The sequence below is a fragment of the Punica granatum genome, chromosome 1 (genome assembly GCF_007655135.1).
Source record: "Punica granatum isolate Tunisia-2019 chromosome 1, ASM765513v2, whole genome shotgun sequence".
NCBI lineage: Eukaryota > Viridiplantae > Streptophyta > Magnoliopsida > Myrtales > Lythraceae > Punica > Punica granatum.
In genome coordinates this window covers 51,886,900-51,903,294 of record NC_045127.1, presented here as the reverse complement: position 1 = coordinate 51,903,294, position 16,395 = coordinate 51,886,900, and the positions used below count along the sequence as shown (strand labels likewise).

Here is a 16,395-nt window from a genome sequence, read left to right as displayed (position 1 = left end):
TTTTTATACATAAAATAGTTTTATTATTATTTTCAGTTATACCCTCTATCCATTATTACATAAACTAATACAAAAGTTGATCGAAAATTTTTTTGAACCCACATGCCGTGGATTATTCGCTAGTGTGTGTATATATATATATATATATATATATAAACTCATGTCAAAGTACCACCGCCCAAATTCTTCCATTTCCTACCAATAAATCACACTAGTCACTACGTATTAACCCTGCAGTGCACGGAAATTAGGGCGTGAAGATAAACTTGACTCTATATACTTAAAAGTTATCACAATATCAATAATTTAAGAAAATTGCATAAACATATATAAAAATATAAACACAGTATTCAACAAATTATTAGTTAAATGGCGAGCAGTTTCAATCTTCACAAGGAGGAGAACATAAGTATATGTTTCAGGAAATGCACTTTTGGAGAGGAAAATAACTTTTAATGCTCAATCTCTCCCGAATTGAGAGAGCAATGTCTCCCGCAATTTTACCAATAAGTTGTTGATCGAAATGGTAAGCAATCCCAACCCTAGGAGGAAAACACAAGTTCAAACTGCAAGAGAAGCAATTGTCGGGGTAAATTACTCCGGGAGGGCAAAAAGTTTCTAAAGTGTAAAACTTTAGGGCAAAAAGAAAAAATGTAACAATTTGGTGAAAAAACTTCAAAAATGTTTCGATTAAGGGCATTCCACTGTCTTTAATTTGGGGATTTTTTTCTATTCCGACGAGTGGGGCCTTGATCATAACCACCAACCTCCGATTGGGGTCGTCCACGCCATCTTGGGCCACCGACAACCCCAATCGAGGGGTGATGGCCAGAATCGAGCCCCCTGCACCTTTTTGTCTCCCATTGTCTTTTTTGAATTTGTTTATTATTTTTATATTTTCTTATTTTGTAGAATTTTTTATTAAGATATATTTATGTGGGTCCCACTCGACCTATCATGACGAGTCACATTGGGTAAGTGTTGACACGCCATAAGCCACATAAACATCAGGCTGACAATTCGGGCCGGGGATGACGAACTAAGCTTAAGTGAAATATTTTAAAAACTTTGTGCACCAAATTGTTACAATTTTTTCTTTTTACCTCAAAGTGTTACACTTTATAAACCTTTTGCCATTCATAAGTAATTTATTCGCATTTGTTACAATGTGAGTAACCTTTAATACTCCATTCCCACCGATATGGTTCAGATAATAGGGACCCGTAATCATGAGAACCCGTTAAGACCCAATAAAGCCCAAATTGAGAAGAAGCCCAAAAAAGGAGCGGCCGTTATAAATGGAACAATTATGTAAGATGTTATATAAAGAGAAGAACAAACATATAAAGCGAAGCATAGAAAATCGTTTACGCACCCCTCTTCCGAAACAACATCATTGCCGCTGTTAATGGGAACCTTTTGCGAAAGGCTACAATTCCATCAGCCAGTGGAGTTTAATTTCACTTATATCAGCCGTCCCTCAACATCCTTTTTTTTTTTTTGTGTGAATCCTAGTATCCGGAATTTCAATTGGGCCCGACTAATTCAGTTGAGCTGGGTCGGTCCACTAAGAGGTAAAACTCTCCCAGCGTTGAGACGTTGGCTCTAAAAACGGGTTAACCGAACAACGTCGGCAACACCTACCTGCAAGCAAGACATTGGAAATAGCAACGTTTGAGAGCATTGATGGCAGGCAGGGCGTGTCCACATCGAATGGCTAGGCACCTCAACAGTATGAGGTTCTTGCATCAAATAATTAAGCGAAGGGGCACCAAGGGAGAAGACCCTCAGCAAAGACTGAAATTACATGGTAAAAATGTTGGTTGATTAAAAACATTTACTAGATTATTATGTTTTTAAGAGAGAGGAGGAATTCTATGGCGCAATTATAAAAAATAATGGTATAGTGTGCTTAAATATTTGATTAAAAATTGAAGTGATTTTTTTTTTTGAAATTCATATAATTTACTAACAATGTAAGTAAAAATTCTTCAAAAAATTCATCGTACAATGTCTATCTCTCTCTTTGTGTCTGTCGAAGAACCGAAAAGAGTGGCGCGGTTATGTCTTTGTGTGCGAGTCCAAAAGCCGTTCGCAACTTTTAGAGGGGATTAATAATCAACTGTAAACCAGAAATAAATAGATAAATGGAACTTTGAAAATCACACGTAATTTAATAGATTGTGTCGTGAGATGATTGACTTTGACTTGACTGTCTTTATTTGTTCCCCATAATTCCACTGTCATATAAATACAGAGCTCGTGCTCACTCCATTAAAACCCAAGAGAGTTAAACCATCTCCTCCCCAAAAAGGAAAAGCATTTGGCTTAGCTCTCTTCTCTTGTCTTCTTAATTTAATTTCTTTTCCATATTATTTTTCCAAATTTAATTCATTAATTCTCCAGCCATGGGTGGCAACTCAAGCAAGAAGTCCTCTTCATCGGCTCCTACAACCTCTTTATGCGGGCGCAGCTCCCATTCCCGGGACGATTCGCAGATCCCTGACGACACAATGAGCCTGCGAATGGTCAGTGAACACGACAAGGGCAGGTACTTTGCTGATCCCGGGATCGACCGGAAAGCTCCTGCCGAAATTGCCAAGCGCCACGAGAAGTGGAAATCCGAAGCCAAGCACCACGAGAGGCAATGACTAATCACAAGTTTCAGCGAGTTCATGAATAATGATGAAAAGATGATGCATAGTATTCTAAATTAAATTTAAACTTTGTTTCTATCTTCTGTATGTGGCAAATTTCTGTGTACAAGGGATAATTAGTTATATTTGTGGATTGCAAATATCGAAAATAAAGACATTAATTTAGTTTATGCATGTGCAAGTTTATAAGTTCCTTATATATGTAGCTTGCCATGCATTTTTCTAAATAATTGCTATTTGACAGTTTTATCCTTAAATTATAACGTTCCCCCGATCCTCCTCTGTTTTGCCACTCACTCCTCGATCCGTAGGCAGCACGTGAATTTCATCAAGATCGCATATAATGACGATTGTTTATTTCCGATGTTCGCCAAGTTGCAATCTGCACCATGCAAAGCTAAACGTGTTGCCCAATTCTTTGATTTCAAAGATACCTTCTTTGAATAGAATTTTAAGATTTAATTTTTCGGGTCTGACCAGACTAAGCCGTAGCAAGTCTAAATATCCAAAAGAGTTTAGGTGCACAAATTCTTTGCATTCTGTGTATCGGTCTTCCTTCGAGCCATCACTCAACAGAATCGATGGTCCTGATCTTATACAAGTTTGATGTCATAAGTACATTCTCTACGGTTATCTACATAACAAATATTTTGGGCCACTATCTACAACCAGAATAATTTGAATAATGATTCGGATTAATTAATTAAGCTCTGTTTCCATCCAAGTGCGGTTTCACGGTTACTCATTGGAAACATCTATTTTTTTTCGATCGAAGAGGACATAATAACATCTTTAAAGTACCTCATAGGTGACAAAAGCTCCGCAGAATTAGCTTTCTCTGCCACGTCGTGGATGGACAACCACTGGTCCGATAGACATAAGCCGAATGTTCTTTGAAATCATAGTCTCGGTTACTTTGGGATATCCTAAAAATCCCCTGGCCAACAAGGAACAAACTTAAAAGTTAGTCATCATATAACATGGGAACGTACCACTGCCAAAGTCGAGCATAATCGCTCCCTTTCACTGCTTTTTCGGATTAGTGGGAAAGCGTTCAGATCAAATTGATGGTTCCTGGCGGGTCTGAGATCGATCGATCAAGTTGATGTTGCATGTCCTGTTTGTAGGTGGACATCCCACATAAAATGTTGAATTCAAGCCAGCCCACCAATCGTGTTGGGGTCGTAAAGATTTACCTAGGACTCCCTACACAAGAGGAATCTTGGTCAAACCTCGACAGAAATTCTCGTACCTATTCCAGGAAATAATAATAATAATAATAATAATAATAAAAGAAATTATTCGTACAGCACAATTATTTGTGCTTCAAGATTCAGTAGAATTGGATACCCCCAGGCACTGTAATCGACCAAAGTCCTGATGGATTGATGGTTTCTGCCTACTTTCATTCGTACCACTAGGCCTACTCCAAAGTGCTGGGAAAAAGGCACTTAGCTGAGCTCCCCGTTCTTCCATTTGAGTGATCCATATTGGTTTTTCGATTTCAACCATCCATGTGAAGTAGATGCTCTGAGGAGAGGAATCGATGCGCCAACATATGCTAAACATGATTGATGTCCGTGACCACGTACACCTTGAGCATGCCGGGGATGTGATAACTGAAAAGTCATCCATGTACTTCAACATGGGAGTTACTAGGATAAGATTTGCTATGTTCATGTCATGTTTTGCTCCTTTAGCTTATGCTACTCAATCGAGGAATGAGGTGTAATGCAATGATACACATTTTCGCCTGATGAGAACCAAGAAGTTCTAAATTCAAATTTTCATCAGTGGAACTATTTGTATTCCTTTATTTAGATTTTCATTTCCTTGTGATAAACTTGTGAGTCTACTTTATAATCAAGTTAAATCAAGTTGAAAACCCTCATACCATTTATTGATTAGGTGACGGGTGAGTCATTTCAGTGATTTCAATTGATTTTGAGCCATTTATAATTTGGATATGCAGCAGGATTAGATTGCAGATCTAACTTATGGGCCTTGTCTCTACGGATGGAATGAGCATTTGGTCGGGGCGAATATGGGTGTTATCCTTCACGGCTTCCCTCGCTGAAAACCGATGTTTACTTGCCTCGATATCAGACAGGCATCAATCTTCCACCATAGTGCGGGCATTTTACATGCTCAACTTGTTCAACTGACCTAAAGTTTGTAAAATAAGCAGATATATCCGTGACGACACTCACGAGTTCATAATTGCATTTCATCCAACCAGGAAGTGAGATTCAAGGCCAAACATCAGTCCTTACGATGAGCCATGAAATTTGTCTGTAACTTCCTGCAGGTCCAGCAACCACATTAACACAATACAAACACATAAGGTCAGAGCACGACAGAGAAAGTCAACGAAGGATACGACGGCCGAAGAGATTAAAATTCATTATGTATATCTTAATTTCTGTTTACATATGTATTTCTGCGGGTTGGGTCCAATTTGTGCAGTCTTAACATCCAAGATGATCTATTGAAATTCCATCCTTGCAATCCAAAAATGGCTCACGGATCGGGTGGGGGATGAGTGCTATCACAAAACTGCCATCTCTCCCAGAATTGGGCCTAATTTATATGGGGTTGATACAGCATTGGCTCATCATTAACGGGCCTAAGACTGTAATTGGATTTGTTGTTTCTATTACAATTGTTATGAAAATCTTAATTATTTCACAACTAGAGGAGAAAAAAATTTTAATTTTAATTTTTTTTTTCCGTTTAAGGCTCTCAATAGTCAATGTCGCACGATTGCGAACCCCAACGTGGATTTCTTGCTCCAATTATCCTTTCACATATTCACTTTTAGTTACACGCCTTTAATTCCATCTTTCGTTAACAAAGAAATGGAACCTGATTAGCGCGTACGCACATATATGGCAGGACCGATTTCAAAATAAATAAACCTTAAATAAAACAAAGTTTCACTTGCTTCTGAGATCTGCCATTATTATATATGTATGCATGTATGAGAAAAGTATCTCCCGTTGTACTTCCCATTGAGTCCGGAAAGTTTATGGTACAATCACTTTATATTAGTTGTAACATACAATCATGATGGAAAGGTGGGGGCATAAATGAGCCGAGCCGATCCCGAGCATAAAAGGTTCAATTTTGGGCTTGTCAAACTTTTCCTAGGCTCAAGCTTGGGCTTGAGCTTGATCGAGCCTGAAAGCCCGAGCTTGAGCTTGGCTCATTAGACAAATCAAAAGCTTGGGCTCAGCTTGTTTAAGCTCGGCCAGTGGACTAAGTTCAGTAGAAAAGTCAGGCTCGAGCTCGGGCTTGGCTCAGGCTTAGGCTTGAGTTCGGACTCGTTTAGGCTCGAGAAAAAAAAGATTATAAACTAAATTACAAAACAACAATGGCATGTAAAATATAATTCAAACATACCAATTACAACTTGATAGCACTCAAATTCAAATCACATGGAGTTCAATTAAAATACTACATTTGACACCGTGAAGAAACTAGTTTCAATAATTAAAGGATTAAAATCAATAATAATAATAATAATAATAATAGTAGTAGTAGTAGTAGTAGTAGTAGTAGTAGTAGTAGTAGTAGTAGTAGTAGTAGTAGCTCGTTTAGGCTGGCGAGCTTTGTGAGCCGAATACTATTAAGCTCGGCTCGGCTCATTTAACTGGCGAGCTCGAGCTCGAGCTTAATAGGAGCGAGCCGAGCCAGAACAGATCGCGAATAGTCTTGTCTCATTTATGCCACCACTATGGAGAGGTAAGGTAAATATGAACTATGAAAGAGGCTAAGATTCGAAACTCAACAATTACAATTTTGAGGAGTGGGGTTTAGTGCACTAGCACAGGTCGTCGATTCGGAATCAAGAGGCCTCGTGTTCGATCATTGCTGATCGAATTTCCGTGCCTTTTATTTCACTTTTTATGTTCTTGTATTAAGATCATAAGCCTCCTTTATGTAACTGAGAAAAAAAATTTGAATGGTTGTAAATTACTGACAAAGAATCATTGGGTAGTCCACCCTTATCAGAAGTTACTTCTTGTGATGATTAGTTGGCGGGAAGCTCATTGCACTTATCATTGGATACTCACATCTATCAACATTCACGGACTTATCGAGAAGCATTGTTATTCAGTGATATTATATGGGTCTTCATACCCCGTTTTTGTATTTGTTAGTTTTTATTTTTCTTTGGACCAAGCCCGTTGTTTTGTCTAAAAAAAATACTAACAAAAAAAATGTAAACTTCACAAATTTCGAAGTACATTATATAAAGTTCGAAGTAAGCTAGATACACAAATTTTGAAATTATTCGCACAGATTTTAAAGAGATTTACTTAATTTTTTTGCAAGAAAACTTCACTTTTTTACTTAAATTTGTTTACTACTTTTATATTTTCTTATTTTCTAGAATTTTTTTATTAAGATATATTTATGTGAATTCCACTCAACCTATCATGATGAGTCTTGTTGGGTAAGTGTTGACACGTCATAAGCTACGTAAGTATCGGGCTAACGATTCGTGCTGGGATGACGGATTACCGTTAATTGAAATATTAAGGGTTTGTTTCTGTTTTCCACAAAAAAAAGAAAAAGAAAAGGAAAAGACACACAGAACAGAAATCTTCGAAGTGTCTCCCTGATTCATCAGCTGCAGGGACCTCGTACTCTATGCTCATCTCGCATGGTTTTCCTTCCCCCAGTGTTCCTTTCATGAATTCCTGCTCTCAGGTCAGTGTTCAAGCCTTTCTCCTCCCACTGTCTCCCGGTAATTTAATTCTAATCCCTTCCTCATGAGCTCCTCCAATGGCCGTAAAGCTCTCACCTTTAGCATCCCCAAAGAACATCCATCGCCGGGTCAATCTATTCGCCCGCCTTTCCTCAATCCCATGCCCGGTCGATGTCGAAATTCCTCAAGAAACCCGTCACAGTTCAACCAACAGCTCTGACTACGAGTCCAACATTAAATTCTTGAGAGGTAAGCTCGTCCCTGACAATCTGATCCGGGTTCTTGGTAGCACCGGGAACATTGAATCTTTGGTGAGGATTTTCAAATGGGCTGCCCTCCAGAAAAGGTTCCAACACACTGCTGGGACTTACTGTGGGATGGTCTTGAAGTTGGATTTGGCCGGTAATGTTAAAGAAATGGAGGGGTTCTGCCAGAATATTATCAAAGATCGATGCCCCGGAGCTGAAGATACTAATGTCATTGGTCGAGAAGTTCCTTGAGCATGGTAGGACGAATGCGGCAATTCGGGTGCTCGCGAGTATGACTGCAGGTGTTTTAGGCCGAGTGCTGAGTTGTTCATTGCTTTATTGGGTGCCCTCGTGGCAGAAAAAGGGGAGTTGAAGGATGTTATATTTGTGTACAAGGAGATGGTGAAAGCAGGAAGAGCGCCGAGTATTGATACTCTGAATTATTTGCTGGAGGCTCTTATCGAGGCGGGGTGGATTGATTCTGCTTTGGATCAGTACAGGAGAATTAACAAGAAAGGGTTTGCTCCGAATAGTAGGACTTTTGAAGTACTAATTAAGAATCTTTTCAAGAAGGGCCGAATTGATGAGGTGGTTGTGATATTGCCGGATATGGTTGAACTTAGGATGGAGATGGATCCGAGTTTTTACACTTGTGTTATTACATTGTTGTGCAAGGAAGATAAACTGGGGGAGGGAATGCGGTTGTTTAAAACGATGAGGGCTTCTAAACTAGTGCCGGATCCATCAGTTTACAAGATTTTAATTCATCATTTGTGTGCCAACTTTCTACTGGATGATGCAAATAACCTTCTCGAAGAGATGATTGATTGTGGTGTAGTGCCTTCGGAGGATGTATTTGAGGATATGGTTATTGGACTTTGCTAGTTGGGGAAAGTACCCGAGGCACTAAACCTGTTGGAAGATAAACAGGTTCTTGCAACTTCTCCACACAATGCATTGCTTTCCGGTTGCTGCACTGCCGGTGAATATTTCTATGGCAAAAGAGCTGCTCGAGCAGACGTGTGAAAGGGATATTGTTGACTGTGATTCCTGGAATATTCTGATCAGATGGCTCTGTGGGCACTTTAAGCTCAAACAAGCATTGCAAGTTCTTGGAAAAATGGTTGTGGCTTCACTAGTTCCTGATTCTTCCACGCACTCAGCTCTCATTCTTGGTTACAGTAAATTGGGGTTACATGATGATGCCATAAAGCTGTTTGACCGGGTATGTGCGAGCTGCTGGCTATTGGATCCACTGTCTCACTCCGAGCTAATAAAAAGCCTCTGTGCAATCGGGAGGACTCTTGAGGCTGCAGAAGTGTTCCGTTATATGTCTGTGAAGAAACATCCCCTCGAATCTTGCTCGTTCAATATGCTCATGAAGGCTATTTTTGACACAAGGGGCATTCATGAAGCAAGGAAGATGCTGACATTGGCAGCAGAGTGCGGTGTTTCTTTTAGTGATGAAACATACACCGTCATGTTAGATGGTCTATCTGAGAAGCCTAAATATCAGTTTATCGTGCTGGCGCAGATGGTGGTAAGAGGATTTGGGATTAGTAGAGAAGCTTACGCCATCCTCATAAGGGGTGCCATGAGTTCATTGAGTCAAGCAAAGGAAGCGGTTTTACTTTTCAACCTGATGGTCACTGAGGGAATGATCCCTGAATCAGAATCCTTGCTTGACTTACTCTCCATATTTGCCGGTCATTCTCAGTTACACAAGATTTCTTGTTCAATCGTTGAACTTCTCTCTACACATGAAGTTCTGAACTCAGACATGTACTGATAAATGGTCTGTGGAAAGAGGGTGACAAGAGCAGGGCGCAGGACTTGCTGGATCTGATGTTGGAGAAGGGTTGGGTCCCCGATGTTACGACCCATGGACTGTTCATTGGGCCTACTTCTATTCAGGAAACTAATCCAAGAAAACCGGTATCAGATAACTCTGTAGCTGAAGACAACATAAGCAGCATACTCTCTGACGGCTTGGGGAGAATATAACATAAAAATGGCCAATGCATAGTTACCTTCAGGACGATGCTGATGTTTAGATAATCTACTGCAATTTTTTGATCACTGGAGATGAAGATTTATTTCTTAAGGTCATGGTCGAACTCTCTATCTTTTGGATCGCCGATTCGTATACTTGAAAACAATACATGTTATAGTTACATCCTATCCAGCTCGCGCAAGGGAAGAGCAAAAAAGATTCATCTGATAATTGAACGTGTGATGCTTTTCCTTTACTGCTAGCAGCATTTCTTGCTTTTCTGTCATGTGCCCTTTTACTCCTGCTGTTACTTACTATGTTAATTAATTAGGATTCTCTTAGATTATTAGCTAAGCTTAGAAGACCAATGAAATCGGAAATGGAAGATGGAGTCGGTGTAGATCCGACGATTATGATTGGCCAAGTGATCTCCAGAAAGGGATGTTAAAATTTTCTCAGAAATTGAGGATCTTTCTTAGGTGTGATATAACAATCATCGCCACTCGTAATCAACTAACCAGATTAATGGTGATTACAGCTAAAAAAACATTATTTATTTATTAGAGTGATGACTTGGGAAACAAACATGTCTTTTAGTTTCTATTTTATTTTACACAGATCTGATTTTTCTAGATGATTATACAGGTGCAATTTTACTTAGGAGAAATGATTTTTTTTAAAAAAATTTTCCATAAGATTTACAGGGACATCTACCAAGTCCATGACACGTTGCATATTGCATTCAAGGATCTGCTGATACATTATATTCAAACACATTATAACGACTTTGCACAAAGAGAACCAATCCATATATACGATAAGATAGATAGATAGATTCGTTGATGTATCAATTAATCATGTATCTTGAAATGGATAGAGTTCATACCTTAATCTACAATCCACAAGCTCAGCTTGAAATCCTATAGTTAGCACGGGACAGTTTGTGGAGATTTCATTCGAAGCTTGAACTAAGCAATCGTAACACTCACTGTGCGAGAGCCGTCCATTGCATGCAGCGTGCCCGTAGATGGTCGTTGAAGACCATTGAGAATTGTCGTAATAGTAGTCATAACCATGATATGGTGTATCAGTGACTAAATGGTGGAGCACATCGCTGGCCTGCAGAGAGGGCATCCCCGACAATGTTTCGGCATTGCAGATTTTGTGCACTACACCCGTATTCGGCTTGGCGTAGCACTTGATGATGATCGGGCTATCATTAACAACACAAAAGAACAACACTATCACCATAAAGAGCGCAACTTTCATGGAAATGGCCATTCGAAGAAGCATGTTTAGTTAATCTATACCTTGGATTAATCTTCTGTCTCCAAATTAATGTTCGATTGATTATATAGACCAAGGGAGATTGATATCATATATATAGGTTTTATCTTATTTATTGTACTTATTCGCCTAACTCTTTTTATTTGTGTTGTTTATGCCGTCAGAATTTTATGTTAATCGAGCTAGTTCAAATTAATTCTCTATTCGTAATTGAAATCATTGTTCTTGTTCTTGTTCTTGTTAGCGGAACAATTCCTTAAGCCCTGTTTTCATGTTCTTGTTAGTATATTGACACCGCTTAGCAAGAGCATAAACTAAAAAATAAAAAATAATAAAAAATAATAATATTACTAGCTAGAAGATTTATTATTACTCGACTTAGATAATAGACGTTGATCTTGATAATATAAGTCGATATAGCCAATAGACCTGCACGTTTTAATCATGTTTCCATTTGTAAATAAATAAAATAAAAAGATGGATTCCTTTACGTGTTACTTGCAGGGAAGGAAAACGCCTTCATCACGAGCAATTCAAGTGAGCATGCACATATAAAGCGAAGCATAGAAGATCGTTTACGCACCCCTCTTCCAAAACAACATCATTGCCGCTGTTAGTGGGAACACTTTGCGAAAGGCTACGATTCTCTCAGTCAGTGGAGTTGAATTTCACTTCTATCAGCCGTCCCTCAACATCTTTTTCTTTTTTTTTTTTGTGTGAACCCTAGTATCCGGAATTCCAATTGGGCTTCACTAATTCAGTCGAGTCGGATCAGTCCACTAAGAGGTAAATCTCTTCCAGTGTTGAGACGTTGGCTCTAAAAACGGGTTAACCAGACAACGCCAGCCAGGGGCGAAGCCAGTGTGTCAGCAGGGGGGCAATTGCCCCCCTGAACTTTTATTTTTTTTCAATTTTACCCTAAAAGTATGAATTTTTCTATGTAAAATTTGTATTTTGCCCCCCTCTGAACTTTAAATTTTTGAAATTTTACCCCAAAAGTATCAGTTTGCCCCCCTCTGAATAAAAATTCTGGCTTGACCCCTGACGCCAGCAATACCTGCCTGCAAACAAGACGTTGGAAATAGCAACGTTCGAGAACATTGATGGCAAGCGGGGCGTGTCCACATCGAATGGCTTGGCACCTCAACAGTATGAGGGTCTTGCATCAAATAATTAAGCGAAGGGGCACCAAGGGAGAAGACCCTCAGCAAAGACTGAAATTACTTGGTAAAAAGGACGGACGTCGAGCTGCCATGGGTTCCCATAGAGAATTAAGAAATACATCTCAGCAATTTACATACTCGATTCATGAATGTGTTTACATATGCATGCATGTCAACTTCAATTCGGTGATTCAGAAAGGAGCCCGGATCAGTGATTCAACTGTTTAGATTTTCGCTTGATGTATACTGCAGAGAGAAAGAGGAAGGAGGAGAACGAGGAGAACAAGAAGGAGCCCGAGGAATGTGTTTCATTCCGTCTCTTGCAGAGAAGAGGACGTGATGTTGTTATGAAGTGATATGCTTGTCAAAGAAAGCCTCGCTGGCTCATTGCATTGCGCATGGATTCTCCTGATGCGACACGACTCTCGCGATCTTCTTTTCTAATAGGTGCATTCATTCCAATTCCAATTTCTCCTAAGAATTAGAAATATTGTTGATAATATAAATGAAGTGAGTAAATATAATTTCAGTTACCGTCACATGTTATTTTAGGTACGAAGATATATATTCAGACATAAACTAGATTGCCAATATGATCCTTTATTAGGAATCAGCCCGATTCACATTCCAAAGCACACCAAATTCAGATAGATGGAAAATGATTGAGGGTCTCTGTTTGTATTGATCTCACTGGATTATATGACAGATCAAAATTAAGTTGATTAAGGCCGATGCCAGATAGGATATATTTGATTCCATTATTTCTTAAAATTAATTAAAAATTGAAGTGGAAGGATTTGTATGGCTGCTTGCAATTTGACCTGTTCATCCAACCAACATGTTGCTAAATCAGGTCTTTGTTCTGTATAATGTGAACATCTCTTGTCAGTAAATATGAAATTGAGCACATATTCTCTTGGTGATTTCGACCATGGGTATTATGGATATTCTCTATTGCATATCTATGTGTTATTCTTGATGATAGATGAAGCTGTATTCTATGCTTTAATGATTTGTTGAAGGTTTGTCGAGAAGCTCTTAGTAAAGAAGACACAATGAAGCAGTTGCACACAAGAGTTATTGCACGGATGCTGGTCGACTGTCCCAAAATTCAACAGATGTTTCTCTCATCACCAGGAAAGTAAACACCTCTCAATGGAGGGAAAAAAAAAAAAAAAAGAGCAAAGACGACCTTCCATTGAAGACAGACCTCCCAGCGGAGGCAATTACAAGAAATGACCTCTCAGGTGGCAGTTACCATAAAGATTCTCCACGGAGCAATTACAAGAAAAGACCTCCTAAGAGGCAATTACAATAAAGACCATCCAAGAGGCAATCAAAGACATCCCAGGGGGCAATTGCAAGAAAAGACGTCCCACCGGAGGCTATCAGAAGAAAAGACCTCCTATAAGGCAATTACGATAAAGACCTTCCAGGAGGCAATCAAAGACCCCTAGAGGGCAATTATAAGAAAAGACCTTCTATAAAGCAATCAAAGACCCCCGGAGGGCAATTACATGAAAAGACCTCCCATCAGGAGCAATTACGAGAAAAGACCTTTCAAGAGACAATTACAACAAAGACCTCTCATCGAAGGCGATTAAAAACAAAGCTCCTCATCAGGAAGCAAAATAACTTATGTCATTGAGCAACTTCTAGAAACCAAATCAAGGAATATTGGAGAAAACAAAAAAATCCACGAGGTTTATTATCGTCAGAGAAAAAGAAAGACATAACGAGACTGAAGAATGTATTAAAATTAGACAAAGATGTTATTGTTCAAAATTGAATCATCTTCAATTGAATCATATTATTATTAGTGTTAAAAATAATTAAAGCTAGTGATCATCTTCATTGAAAATTGAATCATTTTCCACACAAAAGACTGCCAAAGTTATATGCGGAGAATTAGTTGAAACGAAGTTATAAAAACAATGGTACAATCCGGCGTTTTTGCAAAAACGCGGGCTTGGAGTCAAATAATACGATTTAGATAATAGGGGCCCGTAATCATGGGAGCCCAATAAGGCTCAGAAAAGCTCAAGTTGAGAAGAGGCTCAAAAAAAGTGACAATTATGAAGGGAACAATAATATAAGAGGTTATATAAAGAGAACAACAAACTCATAAATGGGAGAATAGAATATCGTTTACACACTCCTCTTCCACAAAAAAATATCACCTGCAATTCCGAGAGTAATGTTTCTCATAGTTTTATTAATGAAGTGTTGATTGAGATATAAACAACTTTAACCCTCATAAGGAAAGAAAACAAATTCAAGTTCCGAAAAATGTACTTATTAAAAATGAAAATAATCTTTAATACTCGATCTCCTGAAATTGCAATAGTACTTTTTTATAATTTTTATAACCGAAAAAAAAGATAAATGTAATAAAAAACACAAATATATATTAATATATTACTATTATAAAGGGAGAGGCATGGGCTTCGTCTCACTTTCCCTTTTCTAAATTACCCATTTTAGATATATTTCAATTTTTGATAATCAATCATTTGAGGATAAAATTGTAAAATTACTAAAAAGGCACCCATTGTCTTCTCAATTCACTCACTCACATCCCCATTTTTTTTTCTTTTGTCCTCTCTCTCCCCGTTTCCTTGATGAATTCTCTCTCTCTCTCTCTCTCTCTCTCTCTCTCAAGATTTTAATGTAATTTTGGTAGGTTTATCGGCTGCACATACGCGAGCGCTTTGTCTAATCTGTACTTGGAGAGGGAGGAGCAGGTAAATCAAGGCCGAGAATGGCATAGAAATTTTATGAGAAAAAGTGGTAGTCGGAAAACTTAATTAATTTGTGAAGAATAGCTCTATTTAGAAAAAAAGCATTTTGTCTCATGATCTTTAGAGTTAGGCAATCTTTGCCTCTTAACCTTTAAAATTTTCCACGTTACACCCATCCTATATGAAAGATAGGCATTTTGTCCCCTTTCAGCCATCACCATCATCATCATTACAGTTATTATTATTATTACTGTTATTATTATTACTATTATTACTACTAATACTACTACTACTACTATTATTATTATTCTTTTAAAAAATTACAACATTTAAAGGAATTTAGCACGTGATCCTCCGGAAAGGAATGTTATAATTTTCTCAGAAATTGAGGATCTTTCTTAGGTCCGATATAACATCATTGCCTACGTAATCAATTAATCTGATAAATGTGATAACAGCTAGGAAAGCAGACATTAATTAATTATTAGAGTGATGACTTTGGAAACAAAAATGTCTTAATTAAAGTGATGGGTGGAATAAACCATTCGTGCTTTGGGAGAAGTTGTTGGATGATCCTATTTTACCACGTAACGTGAAGAAGTACCAATTAAAATATATGAAATTATGGACTTAGAGCTAATCGCTAGGATAATTTACCATAATTATTCTTCATTAAAGAGTTCTTATTGATTCTTTCTCACCACGTCATTTGAGGTATGATCATTTAAAACTTTCTCGTGATTTGGAGTACAAGTTGGGGACATTGCCAAACTAAGGATTTATGCTAAGTTCCATAAAGCTACACAGCTTGCAAAGCTATACGTCTTATGCTTAGAAAGATTTTAGTAAATTCTCTTCCATTATTTTGGCTTTGGCCTTTTCCTTTGCCATGTACTACTCTCCCAGAAATATCCAAGCTGCTCTTTTGCACAGTTGGATTGCCATTTTACCACCTAAAAAATATCAAAGAAGCTGAAACAGAAACTGAGGGATTCCGGCTTTTCGCCGCGGGGGGGGGGGGGGGGGGGGGGGGGGGGGGGGGGGGGGGGGGGGGGTTGGTTGGGGTTTGACACGCAGACCGGTGCGGTGAATATTGTACCACGATCGATTTGATTGATCCTGTCAAATCTTGTGGGAGTCGTTCATTTGAATGCCATGGCGTTTTATTCTGCATTTTTGCCTCTACTATATGATCCTGTGAAAATCGATTTTAAAATTGCTTTTGGTTACTAATGTTGGTTGATTAAAAACCTTTACTAGATTATTATGTTTTTGAAGAGAGAGGAGAAATTCTATGGTGCAATTATATAAAATGATGGTATAGTGGGTTCAAATATTTCACTAAAAAATTTAAGTAAAACTTTTTCAAAATTCATATAATTTACTAACAATGTAAGTACAAATTCTTCATAATCCATGTATTAATCTACTTGTTATAATAGTTTTTCCTGAAAATCTAAGTAATTTAGTCCAACTAATTAATCAAAATACGTATAATTTACTCAAAAGATGTGAAATTTACTTTGAATTAAGTTATTTTACTAAAAAATTAGGCATGTCCTTCTAACCATTTTTAAAGTAATTGCACTTTA

At 38.2% G+C, this 16,395-nt stretch overlaps 2 protein-coding genes across 2 annotated transcripts; both read left to right on the top strand.

The window, feature by feature from the left end:
• Positions 1-7,448: 7,448 nt before the first annotated feature.
• LOC116207590 (pentatricopeptide repeat-containing protein At4g20740-like) lies at positions 7,449-8,504 on the top strand. Its single transcript, XM_031540605.1, has 2 exons — positions 7,449-7,773; positions 7,978-8,504. The coding sequence occupies exons 1-2, from the start codon at positions 7,449-7,451 to the stop codon at positions 8,502-8,504; spliced, it is 852 nt and encodes a 283-aa protein (XP_031396465.1).
• Positions 8,505-8,613: 109 nt separating this feature from the next.
• LOC116207581 (pentatricopeptide repeat-containing protein At5g14770, mitochondrial-like) lies at positions 8,614-9,408 on the top strand. The gene has a single exon (XM_031540593.1). The coding sequence runs from the start codon at positions 8,614-8,616 to the stop codon at positions 9,406-9,408; it is 795 nt and encodes a 264-aa protein (XP_031396453.1).
• The last annotated feature ends 6,987 nt before the right edge of the window (positions 9,409-16,395 follow it).